General features: G+C 41.0%; 1 protein-coding gene across 2 annotated transcripts; it reads left to right on the top strand.

Annotated features, from left to right (window-relative positions):
- Positions 1-3,079: 3,079 nt before the first annotated feature.
- Positions 3,080-20,247, top strand: LOC139479992 (acetylcholinesterase-like). Of its 2 annotated transcripts, XM_071262958.1 has the most exons (11): positions 3,080-3,345; positions 3,964-4,125; positions 11,492-11,642; positions 11,865-12,050; positions 12,145-12,344; positions 12,678-12,807; positions 15,008-15,088; positions 15,979-16,061; positions 17,550-17,670; positions 18,079-18,214; positions 19,316-20,247. In XM_071262958.1, exons 1-11 carry the CDS (start codon positions 3,142-3,144, stop codon positions 19,635-19,637), a joined length of 1,776 nt encoding a protein of 591 aa, XP_071119059.1. In that variant the 5' UTR covers positions 3,080-3,141; the 3' UTR covers positions 19,638-20,247. The 2 variants fall into 2 exon arrangements, with proteins under 2 accessions (XP_071119059.1, XP_071119060.1); XM_071262959.1 differs by lacking the exon at positions 3,964-4,125.
- Positions 20,248-23,670: the final 3,423 nt, after the last annotated feature.

Raw genomic sequence — 23,670 nt, 5'->3', positions numbered from 1 at the left:
ATAGCAAGGCAGCTATCAAATACGCTTATTAGGAGCCAGTCATACAAACACGGCTACCAAGGCAGCTTTCAAATACGCTCATTAGGAGCAAGTCATACGAGGATGGCTACCAAGGCAGCTATCAAATACGCTCATTAGGAGCCAGTCATACGAACACGGATACCAAGGCAGCTATCAAATACGCTTATTATGAGCCAGTCATACGAAAACGGCTACCAAGACAGCTATCAAATACGCTTATTATGAGCCAGTCATACGAACACGGCTACCAAGACAGGTATCAAATACGCTTATTAGGAGCCAGTCATACGAACACGGATACCAAGGCAGCTTTCAAATACGCTCATTAGGAGCCAGTCATACGAACACGGCTACCAAGGCAGCTATCAAATACGCTTATTAGGATCCAGTCATACAAACACGGATACCAAGGCAGCTATCAAATACGCTCATTAGGAGCCAGTCATACGAACACGGCTACCAAGGCAGCTATCAAATACGCTTATTAGGATCCAGTCATACAAACACGGCTACCAAGGCAGCTATCAAATACGCTTATTAGGAGCCTGTCATACGAGCACGGCTACCTAACCATGTAGCAGCTGCGTTTCCCCGACTCCTTATCTTGAGGTTAGCCGATTGGTTATAACATTCGCTCGTCACGTCCAAATGATGTGTTTAATTTATTCGGTACAAAACCTCTCAGTCGTTGAAATGAATATTAATATATCTGATGCAGACCCTCCTCGTAACTATCTTCCGAAAGATGTAATTATACGAATTCAGAATACTCACTTTAAAATCTCTTTCACGAAAAAGACGAACCATAAACATTTATGGACACGGTATCCCTAAGGCCGTCCAAAGAATTTTTTTTTTATTATTGTTTTAGCCATTCTGTGTTCTTAAATCATTATGCGTCTTATATATCAAAAGTGAAAAGTGAACTTTGATAAGGACCTTGTAAGATTAGTGGCGAAATGTCGTTGTTTAGCACATTTTTAAAAAAAATAAAAAAGCAACAGCGTTGCAAATGGTTTCCGAAACCTGACATGACGTCATACATTCACATACCAGATTCGTACTTATGTAATATAAAAAGATACTGTACCCTTGGCCACGTGCCTTTCAATGATTAATATGCTCTGTCTCACGCTTTGTGTTAAGAAAAACATTAATTTTGAATACTGACAAATCTAATCATTTCATTTTATGAATAATGGAAGTATATACTAGAAATAATTGATTAATAGACTATAAACTTAAGACTTGATAAAAGCCAAAACTCTACAGGGGACACTCTAGGGTACAAATTCAAGAGAAAACCAGCAAGAAAATGTTTGTAAACAAAATGTACGAACTCGGATCACTTTCATTAACAAACTGGGAGCGGGAACGGGAACACGTGTCTACCATAGAACGTTTTGAAAACTTTGCTGAAGTCTTGAATGTTGTAGGGGCCACAGGTGGCCCAGTCGTCTGAGGCGCCGCGATTCGCTGTGCAGAGTTGCGTCCCTTGGGCACGCCAGAAACCTATGATTGTGGGTTCGAATCCCGGTTCACCCCGATTATGTTTCTAGGTTTGTCAGCACCATACCCGTGCTCGTGGCTTTCACCTCCCACATGAAGCTGACACGCCGTGATATAACTGGAACACTGTTAAAAGCTGTGTTAAACCCAACTCACTCACTCATCACTCACTCACTTGAATGTTGTAACCCTGATCAAATAACTTTTGATCAAGGGTCGTATGACGCGCTTTGGTTCTTTGAAGGGCATGCTCAATTGTACCTCAAAAGTTGTGAAATGTAGATAACAAAGCGTGGACCTGCTGGAATATTGGTCTACATAAAGAGAAAGTTAACGATTGGAAAGTTGAAGTCACCCAAGTCCGGTGGATAGTTTTTTATCACATAGATCTTAATACGAAACAGATGAAGCGGTTTCACTGATCTCTTTTATTTCCAGCTAGGTGGAAGGGACTGGCGATTTGGCCATTATTGATAATCAAAATACCTGAAGCTTACGTTAAACCTCTTGGCCAAATCCCCTTGTCTTCATTTTGGCAATCCGAGAAGAAATTCTGAATCCAGTGCGTAATTAAACAGATCAGCAAGGACGGGAACAGAATTGGTCCACATGAGGATGTCTACTTGTTGCCTGATTGTCCTATCCCCAAATTTAATGTTGATGTTATCTATGGGGAGGTTCAACGTATACACAAGTCAACACCTTAAACCGTGTTTTCAAAGACACTGCTTAGAAACTGTTTTCGTAATTAAATTAAATTTGTATATTTATTAATCTTTTCGAGAAGTTCACAAGAGTCAGGAAGTGAATGGTGAAGAACACCGAACTAAGCAGAATGCCAGTAATGACCCTGGACTAGGTAAACCAGTGTCTGAAACCATATCTCATCTTTCCACTGGCAAGGGTTGGTTGGTTGGTTGGTTTTGTTGTTTAACGCCGCACTCAGCGATATTCCAGCTCTATGACGGCGGTCTGTAAATCCAGACAATCCAGTGTTTAATATCATGAGCATCGATCCACGCAATTGGGATCGATGACATGCATTAACCAAGTCAGCGAGCCTGACCACCCGATCCCGTTAGTCGCCTTTTACGACAAGTATAGTCACCTTTTACGGCAAGCATGGGTTGCCGAAGACCTATTTTACCCAGCAAGGGACACTGAATCCCTGCATTCATGTTTCCCAACAACATCACTTATAAAGTAATAGGATGATGCAATGACTAAAGGAAACACAATGAGTCCTGTTTTGTGTAATATTCTGCCATTAACAACCAGAAAAACCAAGATTGTTCGAGAAATGTATTGCAATACATCTAAATTATAGTCTTCAAATATTTTGACCAAATAATTTGATTCCGCTGGAACCTCTTTACCGCTGGTAAAGACCGCATCCGTAATTGGCATGATACACACTGTAGTAGTTTGTACATGACATTAGATGTAATTGTCACATTAGTCGCGCCCTCCATCCACCTGACCCAGTTGTAACGGTTATTATCACTGCAACAAGAATGTATTCTCATCTGCCTACTAAATGCGAGTTGAAGGCAACGACAAAAGACATAAAGCATTTTGAGGGTGTTGAAGGTTTCGGTATCCAGCTTAAAGATGTCTTGCCTATGGAGAATGTTTGTCTGTGTTTCCAACTTGGCAACATTAGTGATTACGTTCGAAGCTGAGGAATTTGTGGTTCGAGAAACCCTTAATGGCCAGATCAGAGGCATTGTTAAAACTGTTCTGGGTTCCAAGAAGATTGAACAATACTTCAGCGTTCCTTATGCAGCACCTCCTGTTGGAGAGCTCCGATTTGAGGTGAGATTTACTTTGAATATAGTTTTCAAATATTCGAATATTGTTAATTTTGTATAAATACCATACACTGAAAGTGTGGTGTATCTTTATTAATATTACAGGTAGCATGTATCACCGACACAGTTGCATCCCTCATCCCTCGATACCATATTGTGAGATTAATAAAACTCCCCAAATGCCTTGAAAACCACTATTCTAGTTAACAATAGTCATGACGTTAGTGATTCCGCAGCCAGTATCTGTTCTAGCAGACCGCCTCCGTGGTCTAGTGGTAGAGCATCCAGCCGGAGAGTGGAAGGTCCGGGGTTCGATTCCCGGCCACGTCATACCAAAATGCGTTAAAAGATGGTACTTGTTGTTACCCTGTCTGGCGCTTGGCATTAAAGGGCTAAAGCAAGGATTGGTCGGTTCGGAGTCAGTATACTGAGTGGGGTATTCATGTTAAACTGCGGCATGGTATCTCAGTGTGCTAGCACAATAAATCGACATCAGTACAAGCAGCCACACACACGTGCATGCACGTCGCTATATAAGTGCCATAATTTTGGACGCGACGTTAAACACAATTTCACCTCACCTCACCTCACCTTCTAGCATCACACCGATATTTGTTAACAGAACCCCGAGGAACCACCTGCATGGGAAGGTATACTGAACACAACAGTGTTTCCCCCTGCTTGTCCACAGAGATTGTCAATGTGGCATTATGTGGAGTCCCACCGCCCCGGATTCAATACCAGCGACGAAGACTGTTTATACATCAACATGTATGTTCCGCAGGTGCGTCCGTTTAATCAGCTTTGTTAAAATGTAGTGGGCTTATGTTTCTTTCTAAGAACGAACTTTGTTCCAGAATATACTGGAAAAGATTTTGACTCAGGTTTTTCACACATATTTGCTGTATTGTGAAATATACATTGTTTATCTCCTTTTTTCGTAGATAAAAACTTGAGTCGTGAAGCAGTGACCCCATGATACTAAATGATCGATCGATATAAGTAAATGCCATCATGGTTGGAGGCAATATCAAAGGCACCGCTCATTTCTTAAAATACAACAGAGAGTGCTGTACGTTGTCGTGTGAACCACCATTTTCGGGAAGCTCACACCTAGCGGCAGTTGCATCGCAACGATACACTCATTGCTGTGTCCGCCCTACCACGGGTTCTGATGATTTATCAACAGCGGCCGTCTATCTGCCGACTCAGTTCAATGTTCCATGTCACAACTACACTCAGTGAACAATAGTCCTTTTCGGGGCAACATGTGGTACATATAGCTCCTATTCCAGGAGTCAATAAATCAAATAGTCGGTGAGAATAACTCGAAGAGAAGTATGTTTCGCAATATTCAACGTTAAGGGCAAGGTCACGCAGGAACAATTTGTAAACGTTACCGCTTTCATCCTATAATTGTTCGTCTCCTCCTTTCAGGATATAATATAAGCAGTGATCCCTATCAAATGGTCGATACCTTATGCTGTTACATGTATCAATTCGCGTGTCAGGAGTATTATCATTATTTGTTATGAAAGCAAGCCATCCGACGGGCTAGTCGCCGTCTTGTAAAAGCCCGTACAGGACGGTCGGCCGAACTTAATAATTTACCCTATTCCCAATTTGTATTACCCAATGGCGGTCGTAAGGCAGGTCTGACATGCCCCTCAAACATATTTCACCAAAACATATCTGTACTTGTAAATACGTAATGATAAATGTGTTACATGTGTCACTCATGGGATGTAGTTATTTTTACGAGCTGAACATTCGTGTACACTCACGACTTTCGGTGTCATGATTTTCAAGCACATCCGCTCGTGTTGACCTTCACAACATGATCAGCAAAATCTTGTTATTTATGCACGATTCTGTTTGATCATACAGTAACAAAGAACTTCAAGACGATCTATCATAAATATATCACTCGTACTATTATCGGATCGTACAAAAATCGTCGACCACTACCCAAATGTAAATAAAGCGACAAAACCCTTTCCATATACAATAGAAATATCTGCATAAAGCAAAGTCGATGGGACAGTTATGACTATATCATCAGCATGTGTATATGACCCACTATCAAATAGAAATGATACCAGGTGTTCCCGAAAAAGGTGAGCGTAACATGCCCCACCTGTGGTACCCGTCACAAACACATACAAAGGCAAGTCAATTGTTCATCTGAAAAAAAACATGGGAACATATGGTACAAGTCAAAATAGGTAATTGCATCGGACATCAATTTTTTGTCACTGTCAACTTTGGAAATGTCCTCCCACATGTTCAAAACTTTTTGAAAGCTTTACTGGGGCCTTGAATGTTGTAACTTTGATGAAACAATTTCTGAGCAAGAGTCGTATGAGGCTCTTTGAAATCTTGGTAAAATGAGAATGCTTAATTGTATCTTAAAAGTTGCGAAATGTAAACACCAAAGGCTGGAGCTGCTGGAATATTGCTCGACATGAAGGGAAAGCTGACTAATGGAAAGTTGAAACTATCCCTCTTGTGATGCAGTCTTGTGGAGAGTGTTTTGTCACTCTGAATCTTTATGTGTAGATATAAATATAAAACAGATGAGGCGGTCTCACTAGTCTCCTTTTTGTCTAGTGCAGGTGGGTAAATCAGTGGAAGGGAATTCAACGTTGATTTTTGATAGGTTGCTGACAGCGAACATCGTGCTAAATTTGAATAGCGAGTGAGTTGGAATTTAACTTCGTATCGGCATTATTCCAGCTATAAAACGGCACGTATGTCATAAATACAAAGTTATTTTTAAAAGCAGATTTGTCAAAAAATATTATATCATAACACTATTATTCTCTGGCGATGCACACATTCCTTTTGACTTGTTTGAGTAAAGATAAAGCTTCAGTCAACTTCAGTGAACGCATGATCTGATTGTTTAATACATGCATCTAAATAGTTTTTGCGGGGTCTGCGTAAAACAATTCCCAATCAGACATTTTGTTCCCAACTCTTGAGATCTACAGCGGGTACCCGGGTAGGGTCGGGTAATAGGGGTTCGGATACCCGGGTAGTAGATTTGGACTCGTCCCAGCCCTACTAGCCATTATTAAAAAATGCTCAGCAATGAGTTAGCTTTAAACACCGGTTGATGACAGTTACATCGATTATGATAGGACTCGTGTCACACAGGGAGGCTATCATTTCACTGAACTTGAACCTCCTGGATAGAGCTTGGGATAATTGCTGTTGATGAGAGCATCACGCCTAATTTAAAGACATGCAATTATTTATTCCCAAACATATTTTAATATATTTGATACAGACCAATTTCTTTCAAGTATTTTAAAGATCAATTTCCCGCTCTCACAGGGAGAAGATCTTTACTGTTGATAATGTAAATCCCTTGAAATTGCAGTCCACACAGTCGATCAAAATATGTTTGACGGTGAACCTTTCATCACAATGGGTACACTTAATTAGGAAGTTCGTCTTCATGTGGATTAAGCAGATATTCGTGGGTAAACTGCCTGGCCAATATGACATCGTCGCAAAACGACCTCATTATGTCTTGACTGACAACCCAAGTAGGTATGACCGATTGTTGGTTTTAATTCGTGAAGTTTATTGATTCCTACCTAGGTGTCCCACCTTTTTTGTGCTGACTGCCTGCGGTAGAGCGTCCGCCCGGAGAGCGGAAGGTCCGGGGTTCAATCCCCGACAGCGTCATACCAAAAGACGTGAAAAGATGGTAGTTGTTGTTACCCTGTCTGGCGCTCGGCATTAAGGGGATAAAACAAGGACTGGTCGGCTCGGAGTCAGTATACTGTGTCTGAGTGGGGTATTCATGTTAAACTGCGGCATGGTATCTCAGTGAGCTAGCACTATATATCGGCATCAGTCCGGACTAGTACAAGCAGCCACACACACACGTGCATTCACGTCGCTATATAAGTGCATTAATCTTGGACGCGACGTTAAACCCCATTTCACCTCCCCTCACCTTTTGTGCTTTAGGTCTTGAGTATAACTCTTGATGGCTGGTTTGAAATCACTGTACGGGATATGAAGTGGAGATTACGGTTTGTCAAGAGCTGCTTTAGTTGCAGCATCGGTTTTTGAGTTACCTGTTATGCCTAAAAAGACTCGGCAACCAGCAAAAGATGATGACACTTTGGCCAGTTGAAAGAGCATTATATAGTTCTAAAATGTGGAGGATTGTAAGATGATTTGAGGAGATGCATTAAGAGGGCAAGACAAGGGAGCTGAAAATATAAGATGAGATAAGATAAGAGAAGATAAGACTTTAATATCTCAAGGGAAATTCATATTGCACAATTGATTGGCACTAAAATTTGAAAAAGAAAATATATGATAATAGAATATGTACATATTAAAATAAAACACTAATATAACCACAGGTAAAAACATACAGAGAATTGAACACTATCACAGTGACGACAAGGAATGCTATTTAAAAGTACATGTATATGTATAAGAGTATTAAACAGATAATCATTTAAAAGACTAATACTGGTTGGTATGAATGATTTCCGGGCCCTGTTTGTTTTCAGCATCGGGATGCCAACTTGGGGGCCAGAAGGTAGAAAGGGATTTTCGGAATGAAGTATATGACTGCTCTCATATAGTATCTTTTGACATTTTGCTGCTCATGAATTTCGCCGATGTGTTGAAATTGTGTACCTGAGATTTTGATTGCTGTATTTAAATCTTTATGTAGTTTAGATTTATTTTGAACAGGCGGACTCCCCGACCAGCAGTTAACATGAACAAGAGTGCTCTAAGAGCAAAACATCCCCCGCATGAAGTTTTTAACGAGTTTATATATTCTTTGTATTTTATGAAATGGCAACAGTAGATGGCACTGCATTTGAAACAAATTTTGCAGAACATTTTGTTGGGAGTAATCCAGTCTGAATGCTAATGCCATTAGGATGTAGCTCACCCACAAAAGCCTTATACAAGGAAACTAACTATAGTTATAGATATAGTTAGATATTGATATATTCTCTTGAAACTGGAGGAGTAGATTTCATGAAGCTCCGTAAAACAGGAGCAGTAACTCTGTCAAAATTAGTCGAAATGAAACGGGACTGCTATATGCGTATCATCAACATGTCGTCATCTTGTGTGTAGAGTGTAAGGGATATTTTCTGGAAACTGTAGGAGGAGTTGATTTCACAAGCTTAGTACCCTCTCTCACAATTAGGCAAATTAAGCTTCGTAAAACAGGGCTAGTAACTCTGTCAAAATTAGTCGAAATGAAACGGGACTGCTATATGCGTATCATCAACATGTCGACATCTTGTGTGTAGAGTGTAAGGGATATTTTCTGGAAACTGTAGGAGGAGTTGATTTCACAAGCTTAGTACCCTCTCTCACAATTAGGCAAATTAAGCTTCGTAAAACAGGGCTAGTAACTCTGTCAAAATTAGTCGAAATGAAACGGGACTGCTATATGCGTATCATCAACATGTCGACATCTTGTGTGTAGAGTGTAAGGGATATTTTCTGGAAACTGTAGGAGGAGTTGATTTCACAAGCTTAGTACCCTCTCTCACAATTAGGCAAATTAAGCTTCGTAAAACAGGGCTAGTAACTCTGTCAAAATTAGTCGAAATGAAACGGGACTGCGATATGCGTATCATCAACATGTCGTCATCTTGTGTGCAGTGTCAGGGATATTCTCTGGAAACTGTAGGAGGAGTTTCACAAGCTTAGTACCCTCTGTGGGACGGACAGACGAACGGACGGACGGACTGCGCCACGACATAATCCCCCTTCAGCCAACCTGGCCCGGCGGGGTATAAAAACTAAAATGCTTTGAATAAATGTTCTTTTAAACACAGAGAGAGTACCATGTTGTCAAGTTTAAAATACCTAAGATGCCGTAAGAAATACAATGGCTTTTGGCCACCCTGACACTGTGAAACAATATGATGCAACATCTTGAAACTTCCAATTCATTTGTCCGAAACATTTTTGATGCCTTCTCCTCTGCTGTTAATACCATACAGCTTCATCTGCTTTTTCAAAAAGGATCTAACATGTATGTCAAAAACTATTAAACAGACCACAGTTTGTGACTGTAAATGGTATGAAATCATCCGTGACCATTACATCTACATCTACGGGTTAAGTAAAATGTTAATCGTCTGTTACATGTTTGCGAGATAACACGCGAAAAAGTGAAAAACACGTGCACCACGGACAACTGCAAATGCACGTGCGGGTAAGGGTATAAAACGATTTCAACGGCAAGTCTGACATCCGAAGTGATAAAAAAACCGAAAGAAATGCCACGACTCACAGTCGAACAACGTGAACGAGCCTTGGGTATGGTACAGATGGGAGCCACCCACGCCCATATTGCACGAACCTTCGGTTGCTCCCGTGTTGCCGTTACCAACTTGATGCAACGCTACAGACAGACAGGGCGGACCGCTGACAGGCCAAGAACAGGCAGACCCAGGGTCATCACGCCCCATGATGACCGGTACTTGCGTAAATCGCTTCCTGACAGTGACGTCAGGGGCGACAAATGCCTAAGGTCACAGGGTTAGTCGACAGACAGTAACCAGGAGACTCAGGGCTCACAGACTATACAGAGGACAGCTATTGACAGCGCAACATAGTCGTCTGCGATTGAGATGGGCCTGGACTGTACGACGTTGGAAGCGACGTGACTGGAATAGGGTTGTCTTCACTGACGAAAGTCGATTCTGTATGTTTAGGGCTGATGGAAGGCAACATGTTTACCGTCGAAGAGGTGAACGAACGGCGGCGTGTTGCGTGCAGGAGGTCGTACCATATGGTGGAGGGAGTTCCATGGTGTGGGGAGGGATCTGTGGGCAGGAGAGGACACCGAGGACACCGCTGGTCATTCGTCGGAAACTTGACAGCTCAGCGGTACATGGATAACATTCTTCGTCCAGTTGTCCTACCATTTCTCCAACAGCAGTCACTTGGTGTCATTTATCAGCATGACAACTCTAGAGCCCCTACACCCAGAATTGTCACTAACTTCCTCGCAGCCAACAACGTCAACGTCCTGCCGTGGCCTACACGCTCACCCGACATGTTCCCCATAGAACATCTCTGGGACTTGATGGATCGTCGTGTTCGACAACGACCACACTCTCCAGCCAACCGGCAAGAACTGATCTTGGCCCTCTAAGACGAATGGCGTCTTCATCAGACGACTGACCTTTTCTGTGCGTCGAAGAGTTGTTGCATGTATTGAGGCATTTGGTGGTCACACACGCTACTAATGACTTGTTATTGAACGTGAGCGATTGTTTATGTACTCTGCCTATTGTCCATGATTCTGAAAGCTCGAATTTTGTACCACACCCAACTTTGGGGGGCTCGACGTCATTTTCGGTCGCGGTATGATTGTCATTTTCAGTGTTGATTATGTTGATATTTTGATCTTCTCAATACCCTTTATTCATGCATGTATGTTTTGTTGTTTTTGAGCAAGAGTGATTTCAAGCTCTGGTAAAGTTTCTTTTGGACGTCAGTTTATTTGAAAAAAAAATACACGAACATGCTGTTATGTAATTTCGCATTGGATATGGAATGTGGCTGACGTTGGACTTGTGAATCAATTACAACTAGTGTTTTAATTTTCAATCCGTCAAGATCCGGGTAGAATAGGTCTTCAGCAAACCGTAAAAGGTGACGAACGGGATCGGGTGGTCAGGTTCGCTGATTTGGTTGATGCATGTCATCGTATCCCAATTGCGTGGATCGATGCTCATGATATCAATTACTAGAGTGTCTGTTTCAGAATCGATTATTTACAGATTACCGCCGTATAGCTGGATTATTGCTGAGTGTTGCGTTAAACAATAAACAAACAAACAAAGTTTAAATTCACGCAATCACATTACTGGAAAATTTATCATATATAAATTACCGAAAGGTTTTAATTCAACCATATCTCTCTCCCATTTGGGAAACCTATTTTAGCTGAAACCTGAGGAAAGATATATTTCCTCCAGTATTTAACAGGAGAAAATACTAGTATATAAAAATATTCCAAACATAAATAAGCAAGGTAAATTGAACTGATGTGTAATGTATATATGCTAGCAAATCTGTTTATCTTCAAGACTGTAGCTAAAAACAAGTTCACATGATGTATATCTCTCGTCAAGATTGCAGAAGGCGTAGGCCAAATGGCGGTCCTTGTACACATCCATGGAGGCAGCAACCATGCTGGCATGGGAGCCATGTTAGATATGGACTTGCTGTCAGCACAGGGGAGAATCATCGTTATCAATTTTAACTACAGACTGAGTGCTCTTGGTATGTAAAAACATAGAATGATAGAATTTTAAAAAAAAACACTCACAGTAATTAAAAGAATTTTTGAATTCTTCGGAAAGCATATATAATCACCCTGGCGTTATCATATTAATAACTAATAGTGTATATATCTATCTCCAGACAGAGGTTGGAATGAGACGAGACAACAGGAGGCATTCACAGGCAATATTTGATATTAACAAGCTCAATTACATATCGTAGGCTTTCTGAACGGTGGACGACCGGAGTTTCCAGGAAATTATGGCCTGCTTGACCAAACTGCAGCTCTACAATGGGTTTCCCGAAACATTCATTTCTTTGGAGGTGACCCAAACAAGGTTACAGTCGAAGGACACAGTGCAGGGGCGGCAGATGTCGGCTACCATATTGTATCGCCACTGTCAAAAGGTACATGTTACAAACTAGGACCTTGGCGCATTACAAACTTTCATCTCTCCTTTCACTTAGATATTGCTTAAAAAATGCAAATGATCAATTTCAGGATTATTCCGTTTCGCCATCATCCAAAGTGGGTCACCAACAGCCCACTGGGCATCATCATTTCAGCAGCAAGGCGGAAAGGTCCTCAGCAAGTTCGGTGAAAGTCTCGGTTGTGACACTTCGAAGGATATGTGGAAACTTAAGCAGTGCCTAAAGACAAAGTCATGGAGAGATATAAATGATAGAGATTACAGTCGTGATGTAAGAGATGACTGCGAATATGCATGCACCTGTACACATAGTTATTGTTGTATGTTAAAATTCCTTTCTATGTCAATCTTCTACTAAGAAGGGGCGGTGGGGTAACCTAGTGGTTAAAGCCTTAAGACCCGGGTTCGATTCCCGACATGGGTACTATGTGTGAAGCCCATTTCTGGTGTCCCCCGCCGTGATATTGCTGGAATATTGCTAAATGCGGCGTAAAACCATACTCACATCACTAAGAGAATTTTGTCATAAATGCATGTTTTGTCTTATATTCATCAGATGCTTCTTAGTTGGTTACCTTGAGTGTTTTTTTAAATAATTTTCCAGTGTGTTCCTTGGAGCCTTTGTTTGTCCCCAGTAATAGACGGATTCTTTGTACAAAAGCACGTGGATATTCTGTTTAAAGAGGCTGAACTAAATGGGGAAGCCTTTATGGTTGGAATAACAAGGGATGAAGGTACGGCTTCATGCTTACATATCAGAGATATTATTAGGTTGGTATGTCTAGTCCAGAAATTTATGCCATTTATGAATTACTTGCATTTTACAACCATCTGAAGATGTTCACTTATAGCTACATATATACTATTCCAAAAAAGTAGGGGATATTGGATTTACATGATTTATGACACGGAAAATGTGAACCCAAAGAGGAAACAAATGACGAAAAGACATTAAGGGAACATTTGTCAATTTATACCACACCTTTGGTACTGCGGGGGAAGCACGGATTTTCCAACCTAAGGGCAAAACCAAACCCGGGGGCAAACAGCAAAGTTGCCATGACATGAAAGCAAAGTCAATAACGGGTAACCCCCCCCCCCCCCCCCCCCCCCAACCCCCACCCCCACCCCACCCCCACCCCCCCCCTTCTGTTGGCTAGACAGGCACGGATACGACGTGGCATGCTCCTTAGGAGGCGTCTCAAGTAATTTTGGCCAAGGTTATTCCACTCCTGTTGCAACGCAGCACCAAGTTCTTGGTCAGTGGTAGGATGTTGTTGACGTTGACGTAACTGCTGTCCAAGCATGTCCCAGATATGCTCGATGGGGGACAGGTCCGGACTCAGCGCTGGCCATGGTAATGTGGTGATATGCTGCTGTGATATGCTGCTGCTGCTGGAGGTAATCTGTAACAATCCTGGCCCTGTGACATCTTGCGTTGTCATCCTGGATGATGAATCGGCGGCCATGACAACGTGCAAACAGCACAACATGGGCTGCCAAGATGTTGTCCCGGTAGTACTGGCCTGTGACACGTCCGGCAACAACATGTAAGTCCGTTCTTCCAGCAGCAGTGATGCCTCCCCACACCATCAGAGATCCACCCCCAAATTCATCATGTCTAATGACGTTAACATCTTGGAAATGTTCGTTTCGTCGACGCCACACCCTCCTACGCTTGTCCAGGAGGTCCACAGTGAACCTCGACTCATCTGAAAACATTACATTGTTCCAACGTCGATTATCCCAGTGTTGACGATCCCGACACTAACAGCGTCTTGCCCTAATGTGATGATCTCTCAAACATTGAATGACGCGAGGGCGTCGGGCGTGTAAATTCCCTCTGTGCAGTCGATTTCTGATCGTCTAGGCACTTACTCTCACACCAGTGTCTGCTAGTAGTTGAGCTCTAATCTGATTAGCCGTTGTAGATCCTAACACCTTTATCAAGCAAGTGATGAATAGTGCTAAACAACATAGATATACATACTTATTAACATCAAAGTTTATACAGTATTACAATTAGTGCGACGTTGCTGTTTAGCACTATTCATCACGTGCTTGATAAAGGTGTTAGGATCTACACCGAAACGTCGCACTAATTGTAATACAGAAGTTGTTCATCCATAGAACTCGTCTTACTTCATCACACCAACTTCTAAATGCCACTGAAAGAAATTATACTGATGTTTCCACTCCTCTGGTATAACCTTCAAATTCAAAGTCGTGCAAATCTGGTGTTCAACCCCATGATCATCATTAGCATCACGTGCAGATCCTGGGGTTGCCATTGTTGTGTTTGGGGGCCGAATTTCACTGGAAATGTTTCCTCTGAAAGGATCAATATTACTTTGTCTCGTATTCATTTGCATTTGTTACAAGTATGATCGCAAAATGAAATATCCCTTACTTTTTTTTAATAGTATATGAAATTGAAGAAGGCAAGTAATAATGTACTTGTCATTTCCTTATAATTACTTTTTGTTCGAACCTTTGGTATTGAAAATAAGATATGTCTATACAATTGAAAACAGAGGTCTAAGATGAGCTTACATTGCCAAATATGAGATGCTACCAATGGGATAGGATAAACACATCTGTTCGCGAATACCTGGTACCAGTGATTATAAACACATGCTTACAATTAAGTCAGACTCGGACATTGATATTCGCTTTTAGCAGAGACTTGTTATAATTATGGAAAAGGTTTCCTCATTATTTTCATCCTCTTGAAGTTTTTGTGAGAATGTGAAACTTAATTTTTAGCTTACGAAAATGATGAGAAAAGCATCATAAAAATTACCAGTGCATTGACAACAGCGCATTTACATGTAAGGTCATTATGAGGATACTGATAATATGCTTTCGAACAAGAACACGTTTGCTGTAATTGTATTTGTGAGATGTATGTGCGTTGATTTTGTCATCCTCCAGGAAGGGAATGGGGGTTAATGACCACTCCTATGATGTCACCAAAGAATGTGGAACTATTTGCGAGCTATGACATCGACATGGGTACGTATCTTAATTGAACTACAGTAAATTACGGTTACAACGAACTCAAAGGAACTACTAATTTTAGTTCGTTATAATCGTAGTTCGTTATAAGCATATGTACAGCATAACTACAACATATAGACGGGACTAAAAATTTAGTTCGTTATATCCGTTAGTTCGTTATAAGCGTGTTCGTTAGAACCGTAGTTTACTGTATTTCAAGAGTTTTGTGTTTTGAGTTTTGAATTTTGAAGCTAAGACATACATATATGTGAAAGTCGATAGAAACATTATTTGTATTTCATGTCCAGTCTGATACTTTACTTCTGGTAAATAATAGAAGAAACATAATTTGGCCTCAGGTTTGAACTAAAATAGGTTTCCCAAATGGGAAAGAGATAGTGTTGAAATAATCTTTCGGTACTTTATATATGATAACTTTCCAGTAAAGTGATTGGCCGAATATTAAATTGTCCGAACTAAAGCTTTTATAAAAAAAAGAATTATTGCTTAATGTCGCACTCAGGCGACTAACAGGATCGGGTGGTCAGGCTCGCGGACTTGGTTGTTGAATGTCATCGATCCAAATCACTTGATTGTCTGGTCCAGACTAAATTGTTTTACAGGCCGCCGTCATATAGCTTCAATATTGCTGAATGCTGCGTAGAACAACAAACTTACACACAAAACAATACATTGCTTATAAGACTACATACTACAGAGATTGGAATGATGGTGTGGTTCAGGTTGAAAACAGCATCATGCGTTTGTTTTAGTAAATGTTTTAAATTTGTGTTTTGATAGTGACATGATTAAAAAGAGTCATTTATCAATATGTGAAGTAAATAAAAACGTATGAGAAAGTATATGTCTTTACAATAGACGTTCAATTACGTTTCTCTTCCTAGAGACAAGCGGTATCATTGCGCACGAGTACTACCCTTGGAATGACCCTCTGAACAGGACGGCTCACGCTATTGCATTCGGTGATGTTAGTATTCAATGAAGGAAAGAACCATACAGGATTCTTGAGAAAACAACCTCCACGTCAATATTTCTCTGTAGTGGCACCATCGAACACTCGTTATGACCCTAACCTCTAATGTATATCAACATTGCTGTTCTTTGAAATATTTTGTAAATTTTCATCCTTACCAACTGACCCTATTTTATTGAACATAGTTTTAAGATAAATGAGAAACGTAAAGCATGTAATTAGGCTTAAAATGGCTGGTTCTGGAGAGTGCGCAGACTTTTGCCAAGAGCATCCCAGACGTGTTCGATGGGATTGAAGTCGGGAGACCTTGACGGCCAGTCCATGACGTTGACTCCCGCATTCTGAAGAAAATTCCTTGTCACAATTGCTGTGTGGGGTCTGGCATTGTCGTGTTGGAAGATCAAACCGGGTCCACGTGCTGCCATAAAAGGCAGAAGTTCTGGCGCCAGTACCTGGTCGTGGTAAGCAGCAGCGTTGAGGTTGCCACGGATAACAAGAATCCTGGAACGTGCATTGCCACAGAAAGCACCCCACACCATGACACTTCCGCCTCGAAATCTGTCAACTTCCTCTACACAACACTGGGCGTAACGATCATGACGGCGCCTCCACACCCTCGCCCTACCATCAGCAAATCGAAGATTAAATCGGGATTCATCACTGAAGACGACTTGATTCCAATTCCATCGTTAGTGTCGCTGAGCCCACAATTTACGTTGACGTCTGTGTAATTGAGTCAGAATTGGCCCGCAGTATGTCCGTCGTGCTTGGGGGTGAGCAGTTCTCAGACGGTTTCGAACAGTTTGCGCACTCAGTCTACCCCTAAACAGTTCATTTCTGGTTGATGTAGCCGTCAAAAATCGGTTTCGGAGGTGACGTAAGACAATCTGACAATCCTCTGCATGTGACATCACACGTGGTCGACCTGGCCGAGGGCGATCAGCGGTGGTATCCGTTTGCTGTAAATCATAAACAGTCCGTCGACTACATCCCATCGTCCTTGCGACTTCAACTACGGACTTTTCCGTCTGCAACATGCCGATGGCATGTTCACGTTGCAGATTTGAAAGGCGTGGCATGACAAATGGCCGTTAAGACTTTCTTGTGTTTTTCTTTTTTTTGGTTAATAACTGCTAACAAGTAAACACGTGCGGTATTATGACCAGTTGCACGTGAAAAAACCCTTTTTCCACTATAGTACTGTGCACATGATTTTGATCTATTCACCTGCACTAAAACGGGTGTTATCTGAAGACAATACGTGGCCATTACTGTTTAAATACACAATAAGGGCCCACAATGATAACTGGTCAAAATGTTAAAATTTTAGGATTGTGAAGTTTTTAATTTGGTTCAGTATATTTTATAGACCATACCCTTTGGTTCTACATCAATCAACTTTCAGATATATTGCGTCAACCATCCATCTTGTTGTCTATATTCTGCTATATGAGTGTTACTCGACTTCCTGCTCTGTTATAGATTTGGGGCGATAATGACATCGTCGCCCCTACCTTCGATGTAGCTACACGTCTCTCTGCCAGAACGGACAACGTCTACTTTTATTCATTTGACTATGCATCACCAACTGCCACGGTGCCGGGTATGTATGTGGTTCACATTGTTTTGGTAGGCGAGAGACATATATTTAATTTACGATGGCATTAATTTTGATTGCAAAATATTATATACTTACCATTGATATCATTTACAAGTCGCACTCGACCCGTGAAGATAAGGGAGGAGAATAGATCTTCAGCAACCCATTCTTGCAGTAAAAGGCGACTATGCTCATGTCATCGATCCCAATTGCGTGGATCGATGCTCATGATATTAATCACTGGATTGTCTGGTCCAGACTCGATTATTTACAGACCGTCGTGATATAGCTTGAATATTCCTGAGTCCGGCGATAAACAACAAACCAACCAACTACAAGTCACTCAATGAAGGTGTGTCTTATGAACGATGCTCATTCCACATTCCATCTGGCGATTGCACTTACCCGTAGGCGTTCCACATGGACGAGACCTGTTCTACCTCTTCGGGTGTCCTTTCTCTGGGCATCCCCGATACAACTATACCGAGGAAGATCGACAGGTCAGCAAAGTCTTCATGAACATGTGGATCAACTTTGTCAAGGCAGGGTGAGAAAATGACCTCCCAATGAATTATTGGATGGTCAGGTTTTTTTTATCATCATACTCTAAAGGCATGCACTAAAAATAAAGGGAACAATTTGCCTCTTTAACCAAACATTTATTGCATACAAAAAATATAAATGTCTTGAAGAAATATTGATCCCTGTTCTTTTTGTTAAGATTTTGTTTGTTTGTTTGTTTATTGTTTTACGCCGCACTCAGCAATATTCTAGCTACATGACGGCGATCTGTAATCGAGTCTGGACCAGACAATCCAGTGATTGAGATCATGAACATCGATCCACGCAATTAGGATCGATGACCTGCATCAACCAGGTCAGTAAGCCTGACCACCCGATCCCGTTAGTCGCCTCTTACGACAAGCATAGTCACCTTTTACGGTAAGTTTGTGTTGTTGAAGACCTATTTCCCCCGGGTCTTCACGGGTCTTTTGTTAAGGTAGTTTAATACAAAATAATTGTATCGCCAAATAAAATCTAAATACTATTTCTCTAAGTTATTGTTCCATATACAACACAGTGGCGTGTGTCATATGGTTGAGGAAGTGGCAGCACTTGCTTCTCTAATCACTTTTATTCTGCTCTTGCTGTCGATCGTGACTGTCTGAAGCTGATGTCCATGTATTGCGAGCTTGTACATGTATCAAGGCCCTCCATGTGGTGCCAGTCTAGGATAACGTGCATGATACATGTATGATTTGCACTTTAATCATGACGTACTTGTAGCATTTAACTTAATTGTAGACGCCAATGTTATAAATAACTCTTATCATTCATAGATGATTCATTGCATATAGGTGACTCTTTTCTGAAGATTACGGGGTAGAATAGGTCTTCAGCTACCCATGCTTGTCGTAAAAGGCGACTTACGGGATCGGGTGGTCAGGCTCGCTGACTTGGTTGATGCATGTCATCGATCCCAATTGCGTGGATCAATGCTCAAGATATTATTCACTGGATTGTCTGGTTCAGACTCGATTATTTCCAGACCGCCGTCATATAGCTGGAATATTGCTGAGTGCGGCGTTAAACAACAAACCAACCAACCAACCTAATCTTTTCTTTTATACACATTTCATTTTATTAGGAAGCCGTCATCAACTGTCAAAACCGATCCAGTATACTTTCAACAGTTTGATAGCGAGATTCAAGCATATATGAAAATCGATGTCGTTGATGGGAACGGAACAATCGAGACAGCATACAAGCCTCGGCCTCGTCAGATGGCGTTCTGGAATAGTGTGCTGCCACAGATTGCTGCTCTGCAATCGCAATCGATACAAAGTGAAAAATACGGTAAAGTAACCTGGAGTTTGGCCTCAATAAGTGGCATATTGTTCCTGTGTGTCATTGTGAGTGTCGTGTTCCTTGTGCGAAAACAGCATCATGATGCTTCTCAAGCAAACTGAAAACCATTAGTGTAATATAATATTATCGGATATTATTTGACTGCTTCATATATGAAAACGTTACTTTGATCAGTTCTCATTATGCGTTGGTAGTTGATGTCACTGATTGACATCGACTAAGATTCATTGTCTGCCATCCCTATTCTCGTAGGTTTCGCCATGGTATTTTCTCACATATTTCCTCAGTGATACGGTTGTTATGGTTGTTTGTTTGTTGTTGTTTTTCGCCGCACTCAGCAATATTCCAGCTAAATGAATCTGGACCAGACAATCCAGTAATCGATATCATGAGCATCGATCCAATCAATTGGGATACGATGACATGTATCAAGCAAGTTAATGAGCCTGACCACCCGATCCCATCAGCCTCTTACATCAAGTATGGGTTGCTAAAGACATATCTCGACTAGGATCGACCTGTAAATAAGTTAGAGGACAAAGGGGCTTCATTTCCAGCAATACTTCAACCAAGGGTCAAAATGAAGGAAAACCTATGCATTATGTTGAATGTGGCATTATGTGTCAAGAAAATATACTTTTCGGAGGCCTTTGTACGGGAACATGATCTGTACCTGCTTAGTTTGTTGTTAGTGTTGTTGTGAACACATTATCTCATTATAGACAAACATGATAATACACGAATAAATGGTTGTCCATTTTATCCTGTACGTCGTTGTTTTCTAAGCGTGTTTATTTTGGGGTAAGGGGCGGTCGGGTAGCCTTGTGGTTAAAGCCTTCACTAGTCACGCCGATGACCTGAGTTCGAATCCCGACATGGGTACAATGTGTGAAGCCAATTTCTGGTGTCCCCCGCCGTGATATTGGTGGAACATTGCTAAAGCGGCGTAAAACCATACTCACTCACTCACTCACTGTTTTGGTGTAACACACTGATATTTAGTATTGTGGTAGAATAAAGCCTCCCATTTGGGATATATTAATCTGAAAACTTTTTCTGTAAAATATAAATAACATATTTGAAATACGTATACAAAGGACGCATCAACAACAAACACAATTTCACCCTATTTTTCTGCATTGCATTCCGCCTTGACACCTGAGTCTAAACCAACAAACTTTGTCTATTGTACATCTTTTGTATTGTGCATGTAGTTGTGGCTGTCTGAAAGTGCAGATTCAGGACCTTACCCATACTTGTAGCACAATGATCGATGGAATATGGGCATTGGTACAGGATACGTATATTAATACCCCACCCCCAACAAATAATGTAAATAAAGGGGCAAAACCCTTTCCATAATCATAGGAAATATCTGCTAAAAGCAGATTCCATTGTACGATTCCGACTACATCATAAGGATGTGTTTATGAACCACTATCATATAGTGATGATACCGATTGGTATAAAGCCTGTATTTTATGGACGCTTCTGGAATAAAGAAAAGAAAAAGAAACTTCTCTAAAGCGGATATAGATGTCATTGTGTCTGGAAAGTAAATTTGACAACCTGAATTCAGTCGCCACAAAGACTGTGACTAATAATGCAAAGAGGAACAACGTAAGCGCCATTTTTTAATGATATGTTAAAATGTAACTCATAAAAACTAAGCTAAGACCAATGTAAGTTAAAATTTTTTATTATTATTATTTTTTTAACATTATATACTGAACTGCAAAAAAACCATCACCCCCAGTAACATTGCATGAAAAGTTGTCATTTACATATCTGGGTAATATCTGTCAAAGTTTCTAAAATGTAACATTGCCTTGTCCGGAAAAATGAAATTTGATGATAAACAAAATAAAGCAGATTTCAATAAAACCGATAGCCAAACCGCATTATGGCAACGGCCATGGTAACCCGATGCACGTGATTTCCATGCAAATTGAAATGCACATGCGTTCCCCCATTTCTTGCCCTATAAAAATCAACGCAGATCGGATATAACATTCATTCGTTATTGAATTGCTACCACATGCCAAGATTGACAAGAAATCAGCGACACCAAGCCCTTGGTCGATTGCAAACTGGACAAACCGCCCACCCGGCAAGTAGCCAATGCATTTCCAGTCCACGTAAGGACCATATATAGGCTTCAGCAACAGTACCAGACCACAAACACTACAGATGACCGACCACGTAGTGGAAGACCAGGTCAGGATCGTCAGATTGTGCGACAGCATCTTTAACATCGCTTTGTTACTGCTGCGGAAACTGCTCGACAGAGAGAGAGAGAGATATATTGTGGCGACGCCGCGGCGAACGTTATTCGGATGCTTGTGTAGTTGAGAGAGACCCGAGACTCTTGGAGTGGTCCGAGCATCCTGGGGTGGGGTGGAACTGGTCTTGCACAGAGGGTCGGCCCTGTTGTCTTCCAGAACATCGGTCCATTGAGAGGCAATGGTGTCACAGCAGCTCGGTACATTGATCAAGTCTTCAGACCACACACCATACCAAACCTCATTTGGCACGTAGCCGCAACCACGAGTTTCAGCATGATAACGCCCGTGCCCACACTGCGAGATCAACAAGAAACTTCCTCTAGCAGAAGGACATTAGAACCATAGGGTGGCCTTCCGTCAGTCCCGGTTTAAATCCTAGTGAGCACCTGTGGGACGAGATTGAAAGACAGCTGAATGACGTCCGACCACGACCGACAACTGCAGTTGAACTGCGTCAGGCGTTCCTCAGGGTGTGGGCTCAAGTGCCTATGGCCTTCATCAACCGCCTCATCCATTCCGTGTTTTGACGTTGCACGGCAGTCATCAATGCACATGGCGGACACACGAGATACTGACTTGTGATGCCATTTTCTCAGAAACTATTGTTGTGTTGCACTTTTTAAGAACATTTGACGCTTTAATTTCAACCTTGATGATCAGTTTTGCCAAGTTTCATCTTTTGTCTCAAAGTCTGTTTACGGTGTTTGGACAAATAAGGTTTCTCATATATCTTCCCATTGTGGCGTTTCTTTTGCGGTTCAGTATATATTTATTAGTTCAACTAACCAAAGTTTATTTAGTCTGAATGTTTAAGATCGTAACAAGAGTTTCAAGGTTAATAAATTGTGAAGGAATAATAATAAAGATTAAGAGAGTGGAACGTGTTTTGGATTGACGTGGTTAAAACAAACTGGCTAGATGATTTTCCTTTGTTTTGTATTTGTTAATAACACAATAAACCTCTAACTACCACTTTAATTCAAAATGTTATTACACCCTCAGTATTGTTGGAATATATTTTTTTAAAGAACAGGAGTGTGCGTGAGTGCTTGTTCCTTAATAACACATCGGTCTTGCAGTTATTCATGGTTAGAAAAGGAAGTGATATGATTTAGGAATCAAGTAACATCTTACATGAACATTTGTACACAGTGCATTCTTGGTTTCCAAATAAACATATCAATTTTTAATAATCTTCCAAGAAATAAGACAATTAGATTGAAAACAATACAAATATTTGTAACTGTCAGACTGAATGCATACTTGGTTTCCAAATAAACATATCAATTTTGAATAATCTTCCAAGAAATAAGACAATTAGATTGAAAACAATACAAATATTTGTAACTGTCAGACTGAATGCATACTTGGTTTCCAAATAAACATATCAATTTTGAATAATCTTCCAAGAAATAAGACAATTAGATTGAAAACAATACAAATATTTGTAACTGTCAGACTGAATGCATACTTGGTTTCCAAATAAACATATCAATTTTGAATAATCTTTCAGGAAATAAGACAATTAGATTGAAAACAATACAAATATTTGTAAATGTCAGATTGAATGCGATCGGTGACATACCCCGGCATGAAGAAGTACGAACGAAATGTACAGATATGAACGCATGTGTCAAGAAGGCAGAGTCAGCCAGGAGGCTGAAAATGGTGATGGAGATTGCCGGATGATCTAACTACAAGTGGTAGACATCATGAGCATCAATCTACGCCATTGGGATACGAAGACGTGCATTAACCAAGTCAGCTAGCCTGACTACCCGATCCCGTTAGTCCCCTCTGTCGACAAACATAGGCGCCTTTTACGGCAAGCATTCTGACTCGGATCCTG

This window comes from Haliotis cracherodii, unplaced genomic scaffold (genome assembly GCF_022045235.1).
Source record: "Haliotis cracherodii isolate W230 unplaced genomic scaffold, xgHalCrac1.p SCAF_4, whole genome shotgun sequence".
Taxonomy (NCBI): Eukaryota; Metazoa; Mollusca; class Gastropoda; order Lepetellida; family Haliotidae; genus Haliotis; species Haliotis cracherodii.
Note: the sequence above shows the minus strand (reverse complement) of the source record. Positions and strands in the feature narration are given on the sequence as shown.